The sequence below is a fragment of the Narcine bancroftii genome, chromosome 1 (genome assembly GCF_036971445.1).
Source record: "Narcine bancroftii isolate sNarBan1 chromosome 1, sNarBan1.hap1, whole genome shotgun sequence".
NCBI classification, from domain to species: Eukaryota; Metazoa; Chordata; class Chondrichthyes; order Torpediniformes; family Narcinidae; genus Narcine; species Narcine bancroftii.
In genome coordinates, this window is record NC_091469.1 from 389,310,336 (window position 1) to 389,333,223 (window position 22,888).

General features: G+C 42.2%; 1 protein-coding gene across 1 annotated transcript in view; it reads right to left on the reverse strand.

Moving 5' to 3' along the window:
• The window catches only part of elp2 (elongator acetyltransferase complex subunit 2), a 197,616-nt gene that overhangs the window by 174,567 nt on the left and 161 nt on the right, over positions 1–22,888 (reverse strand). The window contains exon 2 of the mRNA XM_069913639.1: positions 21,386–21,464. Within this exon, the coding sequence (XP_069769740.1) occupies positions 21,386–21,464 (79 nt within the window). The remainder of the gene's footprint in view (positions 1–21,385; positions 21,465–22,888) is intronic.

Below are 22,888 nucleotides of genomic sequence, written 5' to 3' on the forward strand. Positions count from 1 at the left end.
CCTAAATTTGTTCAAATAATGTGACAAAATATTTTAAATTATATGCTATTTTTTCCAATGAAATACATTTATTCATTTCCAATGTTCCATTGCTGTACTCTCAGGCTCTCTTCTGATTTCCAAGTTGACATTATACATTTTTTTGCTACAGCTAAGGCTATCATAATAAATCTTTTTTGTACTTCATCCAATTTGAGGCCTAATTCTTTACTTCTTATATTACTTAAAAGAAAGATCTCTGGATTTTTTGGTATGTTGTTTTTTGTGATTTTATTTAATACCTGATTTAGATGTTCCCAAAACATTTTCACTTTCTCACATGCCCAAATTGCATGTACTGTTGTTCCCGTTTCCTTCTTACAGCGAAAACATCTATCTGATAATGTTGGATCCCATTTTTTTAACTTTTGGGGCATGATATATAACCTGTGTAACCAATTATACTGTATCATGCGTAACCTTGTGTTTATTATATTCTTCATAGTTCCAGAACATAACTTTTCCCATGTTTCATTTTTATCTTTATGCTTAAATCTTTTTTGCACTTTTGTTTGGGTTTATAGCTTATTTCATCATTTTCCTTCTCTTGCAGCTTGATGTACATGTTCGTTATAAATCTTTTAATTATCATTGTGTCTGTAATCACATATTCAAAGCTGCTTCCTTCTGGTAATCTCAGTCTGTTTCCCAATTTATCCTTTAAGTGGGCAGGCAAACATTGTACCATGAGTTATTCAATTTTTGTACTTCATTTGTTCAAGTGTTAATAATTATTTCCCAAAAAACAATTTTCTATTCTTTTAATTCTTTTCTATTCTTTTAATTCCTTTTCTCTCCCATTCTCTAAAGGAAAGGATATCTATTGTAAAAGAGATTAGCTGATTTTGCGTCAATAATAATTTTGGTATTTGGTCATTTGTTTTTTTCCTTTCTAAGTGAATCTTCTTCCATATATTGAGTAAATGATGCAATACTGGTGAGCTTTTATATCATACCAGCTTTTCATCCCACTTATAAAGTATATGTTCCGGTACCTTCTCCCCTATTTTATCTAGCTCTATCTTAGTCCAATCTGGTTTTTCCCTTGTCTGATAAAAATCTGATGAATATCTTAATTGTGTTGCTCTATAATAATTTTTAAAGTTTCCCAATTTGGAAACCACCTTGGTTGTACCTCTGTTAATTTATCTAACGCTATCTTAGGTTCCCCCCTCCATAAAAATTTAGTTCATTAAAGAATTTCTCTGTGAAGGGAATTGATAATGATTGAAATAAGTATTGTATCCTTGGGAAGACATTCATTTTAATGCAATTTACCCTCCCTATCAACATTAGCAGTAATTCTTTCCAATGTTCTAAGTCTTCCTGTAATTTCTTTATTAGTGGCTGATAATTTAATTTGTACAAGTAGCTTAAATTATTATCTAACCTTATACCAAGGTATCGGATTGCTTGTGTTTGCCATTTAAATGGTGATTCTTTTTTAAATTCTGTATAATCCGCATTACTCATTGGCATCACTTCACTTTTATTTGCGTTGATCTTGAATCCTGATATTTCTCCATATTCCTTCAATTTATTATGTAGTTATTTTATTGATATTTCTGGTTCTGTTAAGTATACTATGAAGTCATCTGCAAATAAACTGATTTTATACTCCTTCTCGTTCATTTTTATCTCTTTTATTTTATTTTCTGTTCTTATCAGTTCTGCCAATGGTTCTATTGCTAAAGCAAACAGTGAGGGAGATAATAGACATTCGTGCCTAGTTGACCTACTTAATTTAAATTGGTTCGATACATATCCATTTACTGTTACCTTCCCCAATGGTCCATTATATAATGCTTTAATCCAATTAATATATTTTTCTGGTAGGTTGAACCTCTGTAATACTTTGAATAAATAATTCCATTCTACCCTGTCAAAGGCGTTTTCAGCGTCAAAAGCAACAGCCACTGTTGGCTTCTTATTTCCCCGAACTGCATGAATTAGATTAATAAATTTACAGACATTATCCACTGTTCGTCTTTTCTTAATAAATCCAGTTTGATCTTGTTTTACTACTTTTGGTACACAGTCCGCCAATCTGTTTTCTAAAAATGTTGCTATTATCTTATAATCTGAGTTAAGTAGAGATATTGGTCTATATGATGCTGGTGTTAATAGATCCTTCCCCGTCTTTGGTATTACTGTAATTATTGTTGTCTTACATGAATCTGGCAAGTTTTGTGTTTCTTCTATCTGGTTCATTACTTCCAGGAGAGGAGGAATTAATAACTCTTTAAATGTTTTATAGAATTCTACTGGGAATCCATCCTCTCCAGGTATTTTATTGTTCGGCAGCTTTTTTAATATATCCTGTTCTTCCTCTATTTCAAATGGTTTTATCAGTTTGTTTTGTTCCTCGTCTTGCAATTTTGGCAGTTCAATTTTAGCTAAAAACTCTTCTATTTTATCATCTTTCCCCTCGTTTTCAGTTTGGTATAATTGTTCATAAAATTCCTGAAAGTTATTGGGTTATATGTAATTTGTTTGTCCTTTTTCCTTGATGCCAATACAGTTCTTTTAGCTTGTTCTGTTTTAAGTTGACAGGCTAATATTTTGTGTGTTTTTTCTCCTAGTTCATAATACTTTTGCTTTGTTTTCATTGTTATTCTCCATCTTGTATTTTTGTAATGTTTTGTATTTTATTTTTTGTCCACCAATTCTCTTCTTTTTGTTATATCATCCCTTGTTGCTAGTTCCTTTTCTGTACTTACTATCTCCCTTTCCAACTGCTCTACTTCCCGATTCTAGTCCTTTTTCATCTTAGTTACATAACTTATTATCTGCCCTGAAATGAAAGCTTTCATTGCATCCCATAATATAAATTTGTTTTTCACTGATTCCATATTTATTTCAAAGTACATTTTAATTTGGCGTTCAATAAACTTTCTAAATTCCTGCCTTTTAAGTAGCATGGAGTTTAACCTCCATCTATATGTCCTTGGTGGGATGTCCTCCAGTTCTATTGCTAATAACAGGGGTGAATGATCAGATAGCAATCTAGCTTTATATTCAGTTTTCCTAACTCTCCCTTGAATATGGGCTGACAACAAAAACATATCAATCCTTGAGTATGTTTTATGCCTTCTCGAATAATATGAGTATTCCTTCTACCTTGGGTGCTGCCTCCTCCATATATCCATAAGTTTCATTTCCTGCATTGATTTAACCATAAATTTGGTCACTTTATTCTTTTTGCTAGTCTTTTGTCCAGTTTTATCCAACATTGGATCCAAATTAAGATTAAAATCCCCTCCTATCAATATATTCCCTTGCACATCTACAATCTACAATCTTGCATAAACTTTTGATCCTCTTCATTACGTGCAAATATATTGAGCAAATTCCAAAATTTTGAATATATTGGACACTTTATCATTACATACCTCCCTGCTGGATCTATTATTTCCTCCTCTATTTTGATTGGTAATTTTTATTAATTAATATAGCTACACCTCTAGCTTTTGAATTATATGATGCTGCCGCTACGTGCCCTACCCAGTCTCTCTTTAATTTATTATGTTCCACTTCATTTAGATGCGTTTCCTGCACAAATGCTATGTCTATTTTTTTCTTTTTTCAGGAAATTTAATAGCCTCTTCCATTTAATTTGGTTATGTATTCCATTAATATTCATAGTCATATAATTCAACATGGCCATCTCATATCCTGTTTACACCTCATTTCCATTTCCTCACCACCTTCATCCCTCTTTTCATCTCTCAGTTTTCCCTTTTTAAACTCAATGTATGACAACACATTTAAAACATAAAATACTTCAACAACTCCCACATCTAATATTCCCTTAGCCCCAAATGTCGTCTCCCCCTCTCTGAGTTGCACCTTATCCCTTGCTGGGCAACCACAACTCCCCTCTCTATTTGGATTGCGAACACGCTCGCAAGCGTCAACTGATTTCGCAGTGACGGTTATTCTCTCCCACCCAACTCCCCCAGAAAAGACTTTTTTTACACTTATAACAAAGCTCACCCTCTTCCCCCCCCCCTTACTTCCTTTCCTCCCTTCTCTTTCCCTTCTTTAGTTCTTACATATACATTATTTTTACATCTTTATATGTATTTTATCGCCGTTCTTCATTCTTGTTACATCTCTTCAACTCTCCTTCTGTCCTGTAGGCGTCCTGCAAATTCTCATGCTTCCTCCAGATCCGAGAACAGTCTATTTTGCTTCCCATGGATAAATATTTTAAGCACAGCTGGATGTCTTAACATAAATTGAAATTTTAATTTCTCTTCCAAAATTATCTTTTACTAATGCCCTAATTTGGTAATAACCTTTCATCCTTTCATCCTTTCATGTGATGAAAGGCTGGTCATAGCCAGAACTGGGGCGGCGGCCCCAGTTCGGGCACAGGGAGAGCAGCAGCGGCCCCGGCCCCGGTCCGGGCGAAGGGTAGACGGCGGCGGCCCCGATACGGGCAGGAGCAAGGGGGAGACGGCGGCCCCGGCCTCGGTCGAGTGAGGCAGGCGGAGGCCCCGATACGGGCAGAGAGTGGGAGGCGGCGGCCCCAGTCTGGGCACAGGGAGAGCAGCAGCGGCCCCGGCCCCGGTCCGGGCGAAGGGTAGACGGCGGCGGCCACGATAAGGGCAGGAGCAAGGGGGAGACGGCGACCCCAGCCTCGGTCGAGAGAGGCAGGCGGAGGCCCCGGTCCGGGCACAGGGAGAGCAGCAGCGGCCCCGGCCCCGGTCCGGGCAAAGGGTAGACGGCGGCGGCCTCGATCCGGGCAGGAGCAAGGGGGAGGCGGCGGCCCCGGCCTCGGTCGAGTGGGGCAGGCGGAGGCCCCGATCCGGGCAGAGAGTGAGAGGCGGCGGCCCCAGTCCAGGCACAGGGTGAGCTGCGGCGGCCTTGGCCCCGGTCCGGGCAGTATGGACCGACCTAGGAGGGGAGGCAGGCCCCTCCAGCCCGGGTAAGAAACCTGCATAGGAGAAGGCCACTCCGATATAAAACCTACGACCCAAGGACCTCGCTGCCACGTCCCAGCTTGCTAGGCCACGGCACACGAACCATGGGTGTAAAGGGTGGGGCCAGTACTGCGCGCACTGCACTCCACCTAAAAGCTCCTTTGCGCAGGCCCGAGGACAGGTCCACGTCCTCCCCCTCCACGTCCTCCCCCTCCACGTCCTCCCCCTCCACGTCCTCCCCCTCCACGTCCTCCCCCTCCACGTCCTCCCCCTCCACGTCCTCCCCCTCCACGTCCTCCCCCTCCACGTCCTCCCCCTCCACGTCCTCCCCCTCCACGTCCTCCCCCTCAAAAGATGCTCACAAACTCAAGCTAGCATGCTGGAACATCAGAACCATGCTAGACAAGGCTGACAGCCACCGACCTGAACGTCGGTCTGCCCTCATTGCACATGAACTCCTCAGACTTGACATCGACATAGCCGCTCTCAGTGAAGTCCGCCTGGCAGATGTAGGCAGCCTCCAAGAACGCGGCGCGGGCTACACACTCTACTGGTCTGGCAAGCCTTCAGATGAACGACGCCTATCTGGTGTAGGCTTCATGGTCAAGAGCTTCATTGCCTCCAAACTCGAAAACCTTCCGACAGGCCTCTCGGACCGAATCATGTCCATGCGACTCCCCCTTCAAAACAAGCATCACATCACCCTCATCAGTGTCTATGCTCCAACCCTCCAGGCGGAACCAGCAGAAAAGGACAAGTTCTACACCGACCTGCGCAACCTCATCCAACGCACCCCTACAGCCGACAAGGTTGTCATCCTGGGCGACTTCAACGCTCGTGTCGGCAAAGACTCAGAAACCTGGCCAGGAATCCTGGGCAAGCATGGCGTCGGCAAGTGCAACGACAATGGGCGCCTCCTGTTGGAGCTCTGCGCAGAACAGCGGCTTGTCATTACTAACACCCTTTTTCAGCAGAGGGACAGCCTTAAGACCACCTGGATGCATCCCCGATCCAAACACTGGCACCTCCTGGACTACATCCTGGTGCAAGAAAGTGACAAGCGAGATGTGCTCCACACCAGGGTCATGCCTAGCGCGGAATGCCACACTGACCACCGGCTGGTTCGCTACAAGCTCAACCTTCACTTCAAGCCAAAGCCCAGGAACAATAAAGCCCCCAGAAAGAGGTTCAATGTTGGAAACCTGTAGTCAGACGAAGTGAGAGGAAACTTCCAGGCAAACCTCAAAGCAAAGCTCGACGATGCAACCCGCCTCACGGACCCATCCCCTGAAACCCTCTGGGATCAGTTGAAGACTACCATACTGCAATCCACTGAAGAGGTACTGGGCTTCTCCTCCAGGAAAAACAAGGACTGGTTTGACGAAAACAGCCAGGAAATCCAGGAGCTGCTGGCAAAGAAGCGAGCTGCCCACCAGGCTCACCTTACAAAGCCGTCCTGTCCAGAGAAGAAACAAGCCTTCCGTCGCGCATGCAGCCATCTTCAGCGCAAACTCCGGGAGATCCAAAATGAGTGGTGGACTAGCCTCGCCAAACGAACCCAGCTCAGCGCGGACATTGGCGACTTCAGGGGTTTCTACGAGGCTCTAAAGGCTGTGTATGGCCCCTCACCCCAAGTCCAAAGCCCGCTGCGCAGCTCAGACGGCAAAGTCCTCCTCAGCGACAAGATCTCCATCCTCAACCGATGGTCAGAACACTTCCAATCTCTTTTCAGTGCCAACCGCTCAGTCCAAGATTCCGCCCTGCTCCAGCTCCCTCAACAGCCCCTAAGGCTAGAGCTGGATGAGGTTCCCACCCTGGATGAGACATATAAGGCAATCGAACAACTGAAAAGTGGCAAAGCAGCAGGTATGGATGGAATCCCCCCAGAAGTCTGGAAGGCTGGCGGCAAAACTCTACATGCCAAACTGCATGAGTTTTTCAAGCTTTGTTGGGACCAAGGTAAACTGCCACAAGATCTTCGTGATGCCACCATCATCACCCTGTACAAAAACAAAGGCGAGAAATCAGACTGCTCAAACTACAGGGGAATCACGTTGCTCTCCATTGCAGGCAAAATCTTCGCTAGGATTCTACTAAATAGAATAATACCTAGTGTCGCCGAGAATATTCTCCCAGAATCACAGTGCGGCTTTCGCGCAAACAGAGGAACTACTGACATGGTCTTTGCCCTCAGACAGCTCCAAGAAAAGTGCAGAGAACAAAACAAAGGACTCTACATCACCTTTGTTGACCTCACCAAAGCCTTCGACACCGTGAGCAGGAAAGGGCTTTGGCAAATACTAGAGCGCATCGGATGTCCCCCAAAGTTCCTCAACATGATTATCCAACTGCACGAAAACCAACAAGGTCGGGTCAGATACAGCAATGAGCTCTCTGAACCCTTCTCCATTAACAATGGCGTGAAGCAAGGCTGTGTTCTCGCACCAACCCTCTTTTCAATCTTCTTCAGCATGATGCTGAACCAAGCCATGAAAGACCCCAACAATGAAGACGCTGTTTACATCCGGTACCGCACGGATGGCAGTCTCTTCAATCTGAGGCGCCTGCAAGCTCACACCAAGACACAAGAGAAACTTGTCCGTGAACTACTCTTTGCAGACGATGCCGCTTTAGTTGCCCATTCAGAGCCAGCTCTTCAGCGCTTGACGTCCTGCTTTGCGGAAACTGCCAAAATGTTTGGCCTGGAAGTCAGCCTGAAGAAAACTGAGGTCCTCCATCAGCCAGCTCCCCACCATGATTACCAGCCCCCCCACATCTCCATCTGGCACACAAAACTCAAAACGGTCAACCAGTTTACCTATCTCGGCTGCACCATTTCATCAGATGCAAGGATCGTCAATGAGATAGACAACAGACTCGCCAAGGCAAATAGCGCCTTTGGAAGACTACACAAAAGAGTCTGGAAAAACAACCAACTGAAAAACCTCACAAAGATAAGCGTATACAGAGCCGTTGTCATACCCACACTCCTGTTCGGCTCCGAATCATGGGTCCTCTACCGGCACCACCTACGGCTCCTAGAACGCTTCCACCAGCGTTGTCTCCGCTCCATCCTCAACATCCATTGGAGCGCTTACATCCCTAACGTCGAAGTACTCGAGATGGCAGAGGTCGACAGCATCGAGTCCACGCTGCTGAAGATCCAGCTGCGCTGGATGGGTCACGTCTCCAGAATGGAGGACCATCGCCTTCCCAAGATCGTGTTATATGGCGAGCTCTCCACTGGCCACCGTGACAGAGGTGCACCAAAGAAAAGGTACAAGGACTGCCTAAAGAAATCTCTTGGTGCCTGCCACATTGACCACCGCCACTGGGCTGATAACGCCTCAAACCGTGCATCTTGGCGCCTCACAGTTTGGCGGGCAGCAACCTCCTTTGAAGAAGACCGCAGAGCCCACCTCACTGACAAAAGGCAAAGGAGGAAAAACCCAACACCCAACCCCAACCAACCAATTTTCCCCTGCAACCGCTGCAATCGTGTCTGCCTGTCCCGCATCGGACTTGTCAGCCACAAACAAACCTGCAGCTGACGTGGACTTTTTACCCCCTCCATAAATCTTCGTCCGCGAAGCCAAGCCAAAGAAAAGAATTTGGTAATAAACAAACAGAGAATTCTCTAAAATCCCAAATTACTCTTTAAGCTGATTAAATGATAAAAATTTATCTTCTTCAAAACAATCCTGCAATCTTTTTATTCCTTTAATCCACCAATCTTCTAAAACTCTATTATTCAATGACAAAGGAATCAATTTATTTTGATATATTGGAGTTTGAATTGATAAACTACCTTTTGATCCTATTAATAAATTCCTTTTAGTCCACATTTCTAATAAATGTTTCAAAATTGGTACATTATATTTCTGTAATCAAACAATATTCCATTTAAATACAAACTGATAAGGACAAAATTCTAATATCGCAGCCAATTCCACCTTAGCACAACTATGAGGATTAGAAACATCTGACATAAGATTAATAAATTTTAATTGAGCTGCTTCATAATAATTTTAAAAATTAGGTAATTGCAAACCTCCCAAAGCATACTGCCAGGTCAATTTATGCATCGCTACTCTTGCTAATTTTCCTTTCACTAAAACTTCTCGAACTACTTTATTTAAATCTTGAAAAAAAGATTTCGGAAGAGAACAAGGAATCGATTGAAACAAATATTGAATTCGCAGAAAAATATTCATCTTTATACAATTTACTCGACCTATTAAAGTTAAAGGTAAATCTTTCTATTTACTCAAGTGCACTCTAATCTTTCTCATTAACGGTACATTATATAATGATTGAAAATTTATATCAATCATTATCCCTAAGTACTTAATTTTATCAGTCCATTGAAATTTACTAATTTGTCTACATTGATCATAATTTCCTTCAGAATTTGGCAATATTTCACTTTTATCCCAATTCATTTTATATCCAGATAATTTGCCATATAATTCTAAGCAATTCGGCAAATAAATTAAAGATTGATCCGGATTAGTTAAATATATTAAAACATCATCAGGAAATAAATTAATCTTATATTCATCCTGTCCAATCCTTATACCTGCAATATTCTCATTCTGCCTGATAGCCTGAGCTAACGGTTCAATGATCAACGGAAATAGGGCTGGTGACAAAAGACAACCTTGACAAGATGAACGTGTTAATTTTAAAAAGGAAGTGTGACCATTTGTCGCTACCCTTGCTACAGGATTATTATATAGTGCCTTCACCCAACCAATAAATAAGGGTCCAAATTTATACTTCTCCAAAACTTTAAATAAAAAATTCCATTCGCCCCTATCAAAAGCTTTTTCAGCATCTAATGATATTACCATTGGTAGGTTGGGTTGCTTACGTGAAGTATTGATCAATGAAACCATTCTAAGAATATTATCTGAAGCATACCCATCTTTAATAAAACCAGCCTGGTCAGAATGTACTAATTGTGGTAAATACTTTATTAATCTATCTGTTAATAATTTTGCTATTATTATATAATCCACATTTAATAAAGAAATTGGTCGATAAGAAGAAACCTTCAAAGGGTCTCCGTCTTTTTTTGGTATAACTTATTATTGCACTCAAACACGAGTCTGGCAAAGCTTGCTCCTGAGTTATCTGATTAAGAACATCCATAAATACAGAGGACAGATCATCATAAAAAAACTTTATAAAATTCAGCAGTGAACCCATCATCACCTGGTGATTTCCCATTGGGCATTTGTTGAATAACATCCTTTATTTCTAAATCTGTAAAAGGAGAATCCAACTTTCTCACATCCTCCTCCTTCAACATTGGTAAATTTAACTCTGACAAAAATGTTTCAATGAAACCATCATTTCGCACTCCCTCAGAAGCATTTAATTTCCGGTAAAATGACAAAAAGTGGTCATTAATTTCCTGAGGTTTAAAAGTAACTGAATTGTCCTTCCTCACAGCATTAGTCATCCTTGCAGCTTGTTTAGTTTTCAATTGCCATGCCAAAACTTTATGGGAGGCGTGGCCTGATGGCGAAGGAGGAAGAAGTATAATTCCATTTTTTTGAAAGTTTGTAGCTGCAATCCTCCTTGTTTATACACCCATGTTAATTTTTCTAAAGCCACTCTTGATTTTTTACCCTTCCATAAAAACTTTCTTATTAATTTATTTAATTTCATTTTAAAATTCCACTGTCAAGGGAATCAGCAGCGTTTGAAACAGATAATGTAGCTGTGGAAAAACATTCATCTTGATGCAGTTTACTCTCCATATTAAAGTTAATGGTAATCTTTCCATTTCTCTAATGTCTTCCTGTATTTTTTAAATTAACAGTTGGTAATTTAATTTATACAAATGATTTAAATTATTATCTATCCTGATACCTAGATAACATATGGCCTGTGATTGCAATTTAAAAGGGGATTCCCCTTTACATTTTGTATAATTGACTTTGTTCATTGCAATGGTTCTATTGCCAAAGCACACAAGGATGGTGATAATGGGCATCCTTGTCTGGTTAATCTACTCAATTTAAAGTGGTCTGAAACATATCCATTTGTTACCACTATTGTCAAAGGACCATTATGCAGTGCCCTAATCTAATTAATAATTTTTTCCAGTAATTTGAATTTCTGTAGTACAGGTACACAATCCTTTATCCGGACATCTAAAATCCAGAAAGCTCCAAAAACCGGCATTTTTTTCCTGGCACTGGTACAGCGGAGGGAGAGACAGCAGCACAACTAGGTTTGGTGGGGGGGGGGGGGGGAGAGAGACTGCAGCACATCTCGGGTGGGCGACGGGGGAGAGAGACGGCAGCGCGACTCGGGTGGGCGGGGAGAGACGGTAGCGCGTCTCGGGTGGGCTAGGAGGAGAGACGCCAGCGCAACTGGAAGGGGGCGGATACGGCAGCACAATTTGGGTGGGCTTTAATCTGGGGCAGCTGGCTTTTGTTTTGAAATCTGGAAAAATTCAAAATTCGGAACACACTGTCCCCCAGGTGTTCTGGATAAAGGATTGTGTACCTGTACTTTAAACAGATAATTCCATTCCACCTTATCAAAAGCTTTCTCTGCATCAAAAGCCACTGCCACAGTTAGTGTTTTGATTATTTGTGCTCTATGGATTAAATTAATAAATTTACAGACATTATCTGCCGCTCTTCTAATTTTAACAAATCCTGTCTGATCTAGCATCACTAATTTCGGTACACAGTTGCTTAATCTATTCGCTAATAATTTTGTTATTAATTTATAATCTGTATTTAGTAAAGATATTGGTCTATATGAAGCTGGTGACAATGGGTCTTTTCCCATTTTTGGAATTACTGTGATTATTGCCATTTTACATGAGTCAGGCAAATTCTGGGTCCGTTCCACCTGTTTCTTACCTCTAAGAGGGGCGGAATTAATAATTTAATGAATACCTTATAGAACTCTGAAGGGAATCCATCTTCGCCTGGTATTTTATTATTTAGTAATGTCATTAGGGTGTCATGTATTTCTGTAATTATCAGAGGCCTTAGTAATTTATTTTGATCTTCGAATTGTAATTGGGGTAATTCAATGTTTGACAAAAATTCATCTATTTGTCATTCTTCCCTGAGTTTTTGCTTTGATACAATTGCATATATTTTTTTTTTAAATTTCCATTAATCTGAAATGGGTTATATGAGATCTGTTTATCCTCCTTCCTTGTTGCCTGTTCTGTTTTTAGTTGCCAAGCCAATATTTTGTGGGTTTTCTCTTCTAATTCATAATGTTTGTCTCCACTTTGTACGTTTGCAATGTATCATATTTTATTTTTTTCTCTGTCAATTCTCTCTTTTTCTCTATATCTTCCCTTCTCATTAAATCTTTCTCTATAGCTACTATCTTTTTCCAAAGGGGGGGGAATGAAAATGTGACTGTGTGTAGCGACCATGTAGCGGTACGAGCGGATGCAGTGCGGTATTGCAAATCATTGCCGACGCGGTTCTTCGGCAGGCACGCGGAACCATAAGACGGACAGGTAGGCTGCGTGCCAAGGAATGGCACTTTGACCTGCTGAGTCTCCTGCAGGTGTAGGAAACTCACAGGGCTTAATTTAAACCGGCCGGTCCTGTGGATTGGCAGAAAACTCATAATGATGTCCCACCTTGTCCCATGGAGCCCGGGATATGCAGTATAAAAGAAGCCTGTAAAGCCTGAATAAAGCAGTCTTGTGTTGACTAACCTGGTGTGGGTGTATTGCTTTAGTCACTCTACCAAAGTAGTCGCTACAATTGGTGACCCCAACTGCAAGATTCAGCTGAAGCTTGAATCTCCAGTTACCATGGACACAACTATAACAACAGCAGCAACTACCACCACGGCGGCAGTTAATGCGGTGGGACTTCACTTGGCTCTTTTCTGGACCCATCAACCTCAGGAATGGCTTAATCAGGATGAAACCTAGTTTCGTCTTCATGGCAATAATGGAAGAAGACACAAAATCCTGGCATGTTGTAGGTGCATTTGATGCTGCTACAACAGCTAAAGCATCTAGAATAAGTTGCCAATCCCCTGGCGGAGAACCAGTACACTAGGCTCTGTCAATTTCTCCCAGACACGCTGGAATTGACTAGACATGAACGCGGCATCCGGCTTTTAAATATGGAGGGTCTGGATGACAGGAATCCATCTGATCTAATGAATGAGATACTCGCATTAGTGGATGGTCATTCTCATTGTTTAAATTCTGAGTCTCTATTCCTGTCCAAACTCCCGGGTCATGTCACCATACCAATCATTAACATGGATTTCCGCTGTACCCATGACATAGTGCAGGAGGCTGACAGGCTCTATCGTACTTCAACGCAAGAGTCTGCTCACATACAGCGCGTTTTCAAAGCAGATCCATCTCCCATGTCCTACGAGCCTCCTGTATCCATAGTTCAGTCAAAGCAGGAGGAACGCGCTGACGGGCGGCGAGTATGGTGTTTTTACCATCATCGTTGGGAAAAAATGCCCATTAATATGTCCAGACATGTAACTATTACAGAAAAAAGGAGGGAAACACAAAAGCCGGATGCCAATAGTGGCCTCGACAGCTGGCACAAGTACCGGCCTATTGTATCTTCAAGACTTCGCTGGTAAGCATATGTTTCTTGTAGACATGGGTGCTGAGGTCAGTTTGCTCCTGCCAACCTATTTTGAAAAATCACATAAACAACAACACCTGGCTCTTCAAGCAGAAAATGGGACACTATAGGTCATGATTGGGATAGGAGGTGCGACATTCCATTGGAATTGCGTATTGGCTTCCATTGCACAGCCCATTTTTGCTGCAGCTTTTTTAAGGTCCCATGACTTGCTAGTAGACATGAAGCGGAGGAAATTGGTGCATGCCACCACTTTTCAAACATACCGGCTGGTATGCAGCAAAGAGAGAGTTTCCCAACTCGGGGTGCATACCCTGCACAAAGACACCTATGCTGGCCTGCTCAACAAATTTCCTGGTATTCTCTCTCCTAATTTCAGTGCCTCCAAAACAGCCCATGGTGTGTCCCATTACATAGACACTTCAGGCCTGCCAATTTATGCCAGGGCTTGTCATCTTTCCACCTGATAAACCGTGCCAGGGAAGGGCAGAGTTTACTGCAATGGAGGAATTAGGTATCATTCAGCGCTCAAACAGTCCTTGGGCATCACCATTACACAAGGTACACATGAGACCCTGCGGCATTTACCGTAGGCTCAATAACATGACTACACCCGACAGATACCCTATCCCCCAAATATAAGATTTCACTGCCCATCTGCACAATTGCCATGTTTTCTTCAACATTAAGTCCAAAATTTTATGGCACACTAAGGCAACTCTTCAACTTTTCCCGGCAGTACGCAGGCGGTTTGAACACATGCATGTGGACCTGGTTGGACCATTGCCAGTATCTCAAAACATGAGATACATTCTAACAGTTGTAGACTGTTTCGCGTGTTGGCCAGAGGCCTTCCCATTGCCATCCAGTGACACTGAGACATGCACCAGAGCATTCAACGTCAATTGGATCGCTAGATTTGGTGTCCCAACAGACCACGGAGTACAATTAACTTCTGCGTTATGAACTGCCTTTGCGCGCTTTTGTGGCACATACCTGCACCACACCGCAGCATACCACCCACAGTTCAATGACCTTGTGGAACGTTTCCACTGGCAGCTAAAGTCCACACTTAAGGCCCGACTCACCGTTCCCATTTAGGTCGATGAGTTGCCGTGGGTTCTACTGGGAGTGCACATGGCCCCAAAGGAAGATTTGACTGCATCGTTCCAGGGGTCATTCATTTCGCAACCAACTCTGACCTGGACATCCTTCAGCAGCTTCGACATGGTGTCGCAATCAGCAAACCAGTTCCTACCAACTAGCATGGAACCCCTAAACGACATGTGCCCCCACCACTCCTGGATGCTGATTTTGTTTTTGTATGCAGACAGGGCTGAGGAGTGCCGTACAACAACTGTATGAAGGCCTTTTCCACATGATTAAGAAAGATGGGGTTGTGTATACTTTGGACATTGGGGGGCATTCACAGCTATTCAGTGTGGACAGACTCAAGCCTGCCCATGTGGATCCCACTTCACCCATTCAGTGCCCCCAGCCCAGATGGTGAGGGCGTCCACCTAAGGTGCATGCAGCTGGTGTTTTAGTTTCTGGTGACAGTTCTCGGGGGGGGGGGGGGGGGGGTGTGGAATGTAGCGGCTGTGTGGCGGGCCGAGCGGCGAACTGTCGCTAGCGCAATTCTGCAGGCGTGAGGAACCATAGGACAGACAGCTGGGTACTCACCCATTTAATGGATCGCATGCTCGTGGTGCTGCGTACCGAGGAATGGCATGTTGATCTGCTGAGTCTCCTGCCAGAAGGCACGGGACAATCACAGGGTTTAATTTAAACCTGCCAATCCTGTGGATCGGCAGCAAACTCATAAGATGTCCCATCTTGTCCCATGGAGCCTGGGACATGCGGTATATAAAAGAAGACTGTAAAATCTGAATACAGCAGTCTTGTGTTTACTAGCCTGGTGTGGTGGATTGCTTTAGTAGCTCTACCGAAGTAGTCGCTATATGTGTATATTTTAATACTGAATATTTGTAAATATTGTTACTAACGTGGTTAACAGTGAAGTACTAAATAAAAAATTATAAAAAAGACTGAGACCAAAGGAAAAAATGGGATGAATTAAAAAGAGGCCAAAGATGATTGGAGCACCAGGGAAGGGTGTAGTATGACAGTTGATTGGCAGATACCAGAGAGGTAAGAGTAAACACGAGGGTTCAAGTGAAAGATGTCTCTGACAGGATGGAGGGCAATGATCTGTGGAGGCCGAGACTGCTTATGCCAAATAGAGCCATCTCCTGCATTTTCTTCTTTCTTAGGGTTCCACTCTCATTGCTCCTTCTCCCCCCCCTTCAAAACAGAACAGGGATAAGGTTCTCCTTGTCCTCATCTTGCATCCACCAGCTTCTGCAATCAAGACAACATCCTTCAATTCCACCAGCTGCAATTAGATCCCACCACCGGCCACACTAATGACCTCAGCCCTTCCTGCCTTCTGCAGGGATCAATTGCTCTGTGAGTTCCTTGACCACTTATCCTTCTCGACCTACCTCTCCGTGGCCCATGGTACTTTCTCCTACAACCACAAGAGGTGCAACACCTGCTCTTGCACCTCCTCCTTTACCACTATCCAAGGTTCTGAACAGCCCTCTTACATGAAGCAAAGATTCAAGTGCATCTGCTCCAACCTCATTTAATGCATTAAATGAAGCTTCCTCTATATCAGTGAGATCAAGCTCAGAAATGGGAACCATTTTACAGGGCAATGGCAATTCCAAACTCCCAGATGTATGTCATTTCTTCACCCATTCCTACATTGACTTAGCCTTCTCCACTGCCAGAGTGAGGTTCACTGTAAACTAGAGAAGCTGTTCTCAATGGCGACTACTAACTTGCTTCTCCCAGAAAACCAATATCTAATACAATTCAAAATCTCATCCTGGATACCAAGTGACTGAACCCTGTTGACCAATCTCCCATGCGAGACCATGTAGACAGCATCCACTCCTTTCCCACCCTTCTCCATCAACAACCCCACTCCAACCCATTCTCATTACCCTCCTTCTCTAGATCCATGTTCTCCCACCCATATTTTCCCTGGCTTATTCCCCCCACCTTGTTCCCCCTCATGTCCATCCAGTCCTGACTGTCCTTCCCCAACAGATCTCCTTCTCCCACAATCATCACCTTCTCTTATCAGCAAAATAAGAGCCTTAGACTCTACGTGTCATTTTGCGCATCCTGAATCATGCTTCGTCTCCAACTGACCCCTTTTATCGTCTTTCCCCTCCCAGCCTTTGTCTGGCACCTGCCAATTACTGCCTCTGTCCACCTCTTTCACCCCTCCCTGGTTCACTGATCGTCTACTGGCCTCTGTCCAACCTCTCTGAACTCTTAGTCTTAATGAAGGGTTCCAGCCTAAAACACTGACAAATCTTTTTCTCCCACAGATGCTGCTCAACTCACTGAGTTCCTCCAGCAAATTATTTCTTACTCCAGAATAAGATCTTTGTTTTTTTTTTTCCCCTTACATCGAAGAAATATAGCAAAATCTTAAGCTCACTGATAAAATATATTTATTTTAACTGTTAAAAATAAAAAGACTTTGGTGACAGCAGATTCACAGTGCCACGTGCAGTTTCCAGCATCAGTTTGGAGAAATTAAGTTGAATAAGCTGAATATCTCCAATATTTTAAATTGAGATTTATGCTCATTATGTATTTTTTTAAAAACCCACAACAGATTAGAGGGTAAAAGGTGGTCGCCTCAGGTTAGTGAATCAAGGGGTCAAAGTCTTTGAAGATCATTTTTTTTCCTCAACAAATTGTGTACATTTAAACTGCTCTATCTCAGAGGTCTGAAGATACACTTTGTCAATTATGATATTAAAACCTGAAAATTAAAGACTTTTCAAGCCTGAAGGAATTAAGAGCCGGGCCTGGTGTGAAAATTAAGCTGTCATAACAGTTGAATCAGTGAGCAGGCACAAGGAACACTGAGGCTTGCTTCCATTTCTTATGTTACCTCCTTAGCTAAGTAATGAATGAAATTGACACCTCCCCTCCTGCTGGAAGCCTGAAATCCTGCACTGCTGCTGGCAGCCCGACATCCCCGGTCAGTTCGGCTCTGAAAACATTTTGGATACAGGAGGGTTTCTGCTTTGTTTTGGATATCCTCATATCTGAAATTTTTTAAAAATATTCAGATTAATGAGGATTTTGGAGAAATCGGAGTTGTACTGTAAACAATTTCATGCAAGACTGATAATCATTGAATTTGCGCAAGATTATTTTCAAATGAACGTGTCAAAGAGGAAATCAGAAATTTTATTAGAGACACAAAAGTCTGCAGATACTGAAATCTGGAGCAAAAAACAATCTGGTGGAGGAAAACAGTAAGAAGCACAAGTGAAAGATTAGTATTGATCCCTATGCTCCTTCCTCACAAATGGTCAGGCCTACACGCACACTGTCACTTTTACAGTTGCTCAAAGCAACAATCCAGACTAGTCATGACTTGTACATGTAATAATTTACCCACGAGAGAGCAAGTGAGCAAGAGCGCAGCTTTTAATCAAAGTTAATGCTGAGTGTTACCAGGTTACTTTAACTCCAAAGTCTGGACTATTCATGGATTCTGGTTCACAACTCTGCTGTAAATGTGTCCCATTTTATTCAAAATGCATTGTTCTAGACTACATAATTCTCCCAAATTAAAAAATGACGACAACATATGGTATCAAATCTTAGTAATATTATCTGATTTTTAAAGAAGACTAAAATATGAATGAAGATCAAAACCTGCCGATACTTTTAAATCTGAAATACAAAAAAAAACAGTAGAAAAACTCAACGCGCTGGACAGCATCTGTGAATCGAGAAACAGACTAGATGTTCAAGTCACCAACTTGAAAAAATAACTTTTTTGTTCCATGGATGCATATCCCTGGGCTGTTGAATATTGAGCATGCTCTGTTCATATTTCAAAACATGTTCGATGTGACTTAGCAGAGGTTAGGTATATCAAGAGAAATTTTGACACACTCCTGCTGTGCAAAGTGTGCTGACCAACTGCATCATGGCCTGGTATGGGAGCACCAACACCTCTGAACGGAAAGCCTTGCAAAAGGTAGTGGACAAAGCCCAATCCCACAGAAACAAAACTCTCCCCACCATCGAGAGCATCTGCATGAAACGCTATTGTTGGAGATCAGCAGCAATCAACAAGGATCCATAACATGAAGGACGTGCTCTGTTCTCGAAGCTGCCATGAAGAAAGAGGTACAGGTATCACAGGACTCAACGTCAAAGTTCAGGAATAGTTGTTACGCCTCAACTATCAGACTATTGAACAACACACTCATTCAAGGCCTCTTACTTTGCTCATTATTTATTACTGAATATTTATTTTTCTGTATTTGCAGTCAGTTTGTTTACTGTTACCAATAAATAGAAATTCTATCCACCTACAGGAAAAAGAGTCTCAGGGTTGTATATATTTGCACTGAAAGTACATTTGAACTTTCAACTTTGAAGTTTAAAATATCAGAAAAGTCATCAATGCTTGAGGAATTTCTTAGAACCATGCCTTTCCTCAATAAATACTAAACAAAGAAGATATCCAAACCTTATCTGGTTTAGTGATAGTAATCTTTGGGAAGAATTAAGTTATTCCAGTGTTCAAACAGTAAGAGCAGTATTTACAATAGGCCAGAACATACTGACTTAATCCACATATTCAGATTTGCCATTTTGTGATCAGAGACATGATCTCAATCTATTTTGTTTAAAAAAATGCCACAAGCCAAATTAACCTTGACAAACAATGCACAATTTTCCCACTTATAAAAGCCACAGTGGTTAATCAGGAAGGTTTAGTCATTTAGTATTTATAGTGAGGTAGTAAACTGAATTTGACATTGGCTTGATGGGAGAAGCCAGAGAGTGGTAAAGGATGATTTCCTCTCAGACTGGGAGCCTGTAACTTGTGATGTGCCTCAGTGTGGGACCATTGATGTTGGACATCTATATTAATGATCTGGATGATAATATGGTAAATTAGATCAGAAAGTTTGCAGATAACACTAAGATTAGAGGTACAGTAGACAGCGAGAAAAGATTTCAAAGCTTGAAGATGGACCTGGACCAGCTGGAATAATGTGCTGCAAAATGGTAGATGGAACTTAATGCAGACAAGTGTGAGGTTTGCATTTTTGAAGGATAAACCAAGATGGGACATGCACAGCAAAGTGTAGAGCACTGAAGAGTGCAGTAAGACAGAGGGAACTGGGAATATAAATACATAATTCCCTGAAAGTAACATCTCAGGTTGATAGGGCTGTCAAGAGAGCTATGACATATTGGCCTTCATAATCAAAGTTTTGGGAAAAAGAGTTGGGTAAAGTTGTATAAGACATTGGTGAGGCCAAATTTGGAATATTGCATGCAATTTTGATCATACCAGGATGTTGTTAGGGCTTAAGAAACTGAGTTACAGGGAAAGGTAACACAGGTTAGGACTTTATTCCATGGAACGTAGAAGAATGAGGGGAGATATGATAGAGGAACACAAAATAACGAGGAGTTCAGAGATAATAAATGCAAGCAGGCTTTTTCCACTGAGATACAAATCAAAGGACATGGGTTGATGGTGAAATGAGAGAGGTTTAAGATTCAAGATTCAATTTATTGTCATAGTAATAAAAAGGTGTCATATTACATGAAATTTCTTTTTGCCTGCTGCAAGGCAGACAGATTCGCCACAAACAGAAATGGCCTAAGCGCCTCTTACAGTCTTAGTCTGACTACAGTCAGAGAGAGAGAGAGAGAGAGAAGCAAAAGAGAGTCCCCCCCCCCCCCCCACCCAGTCACCGAGTGTCCGTGGATTCGCCTCCAGCACTTCTGCAGCCACACCAAGTCCAGTCAAATCATTGGCAATCACTTCAGATCCAAACCTCTAACACGGTCAGGGACCCTAAAGAGCCCTCAGAACCTCCTCACATCCCAGTTCTGATATCTGATACCCCTCCAGCCAGTTTAAGCCAGTCTCCAGCAGTCCACAACCCACGAGTCTCCCAACAGCAGCCTACAGCTTCCACGAGTTCCTCGCCTCGAGTCACCAGCAGCCGCAGAGCTTCCTCACTGGTTCGCCGCTTAGTCTACTGAGTTTACTTAGTCTAAGACTTACATATTTGAGAGGATATGTTGAGAGTCTGAATCTTAAGATGCATTTCAATGGACAAATCACAGAAGGCCCTTTCAAATTGTCTTGTAAAATGGGATTAACTAGGCAATTTATTAGGTTGAAGACCCAGGTACAAGGCTATTTAAAAGAGCCAAACCATGCAAGCCCGGTCAAAAGCTATCCAGTCCCAGACTTACCTCGGAGGTGGTCAGAGAACCCAGTAAAACTTACTTGAGTGTTCTCTTCTGCTTATTTGGAAGTGGAAATGGCTCACCTGGTTACTCTGTAACTTTAAACAGAAAGAACACAGGGAACAGGGGATTCCCTGTGGCTGCATGACACATCACTCACCCCGGTATCACAGGGGCAGGATCCCCCTTAAATCATCAGGTTGGCAATTTAACAGGTAGGCTAGGCTACTATTTGAAAGGTGCAGGAGGCACACGTGACCTAGTAATCTCATCTGGGTCCCAGGAAGGCGACCTGGGTGCTGAAAGCACCTACTGGCTCCATTCAAAAGTGTTGTTCAGATAATACTTCAGTGTCAATATACATTACTTAAACAATAATATGTAGATCTTACATAATGATTGTGCTATAACTTCTGATTAACTTTCAACTGTTTATTTTGTCTCTTAAAAAAGCCACACATCAGCACTTACCACAATTATGTCTCTGAACCCAATGCACACAGTTAACTCTTCCTTTATGTCCATTCAGAATTTCAATCACACACATTTTCTGTTGGATCAAAGATGTAAAAAAAATTAGCTGCGAGCCTTTTATCAGTTATCAGAACTAAAAATCTGTCAACTGATCTCAATCGTACAACTATGTACAAGTCTGTAGTTCCGTGAAAGTGATCACACAAGTAGAGTGGTAAAGAAGGCAGATTGCATGCATGCATTTTAATTTCCAGCACATTGAATGTAAGAGTAAGGAAGTCATGTTGTAGCTATCAAAAACTTTAGTTACATCCTACTTCGTTTTACTGTGTGCAATTCTGGTCAACCTTAAATGCATGAACTTTAGTTTTTGATATTACTCTACGAAAAAGTTTCTGTCTGCCTCACATAATTGTCAGGTTTCCTCTTGGCCTCCAACACATCAGACAAAATAATCCAAGTTTGCCCAACCTCCCTTTATAATTGATACACTCTAATCAAAGCAACATTCTGGTAACTCGATCATGTACCTCCATATACTTCTTGTAATGGGGCAACCAGAATTGCATGTAACACTTTAAGTGCAACCTGACCAAAGTTTCATGTAACTGAAATTGACTTCTTCACTCTCTTACTCAACACTTATACAATTGAAACAAGCATACCTTCTTTACCACCCCATCAACTTGACTAGGCACATTCAGGGAACCAGGAATTTGAACCTCGTATCCCTTAAAACAGTAATATTATATGCATTACTGCCATTAACATTGCACTTTCCCATTATAGTTGACCTCCGAAACACCTCACACATACTAGAATTAAACTCTATCTGCCATTTCTCCACCCATATTTGTAACTGACCTATCATCTGTCCACAATCGATCAATCTTTGTGTCATTTGCAAACTTACTAACATGATTTAAAAATTAATGCATCTGCAATAATGTTCCTACTTTTACTCTTAGATGTTCAGTTATTAGTTGTAGGAATGTTGGAAACAGACATTTTTTTTAAAAAAGCAGCTTGCCTTGGTCATGAATCATTCAGTAAGGGTATGTGTTTAATTTCTGATTTTCTTGTGATGACAACAGCCGCAGAGAGGGAAACCCAAGCTAAATCGAAACAACAAAATGCAAACACACGAGATGTTGGAATGTGGTGCAAAAATAATGATAGTCTGCTGTCAAAACTCGGCGGGTCGAGGAGCATCAGTGGAAGGAAAAGAATGGTCAAAGTCAACTGCGAGTGTGAACATGGGAAATCCGCTTTGGACACTCATACTTCAGTGTTTCAAAACTGGATGCGTTCTTCCAGGGTTGTTGCCAGTTTCTGGCTTCAGCCTGTGCTCGTCTATTAGGTCGACTCCCCCTCCCTGCTGCCGCCGCCTGAGACTGTGCACTGCCTGTGGCCGGAGTCCTGTCGCAGCCCCGAAGGAGCTCGCCTTTCAATTCCCGAGTCTTTCCCTCCCTCCGTTTGCTTTCAAATTCGGTGAGTGCG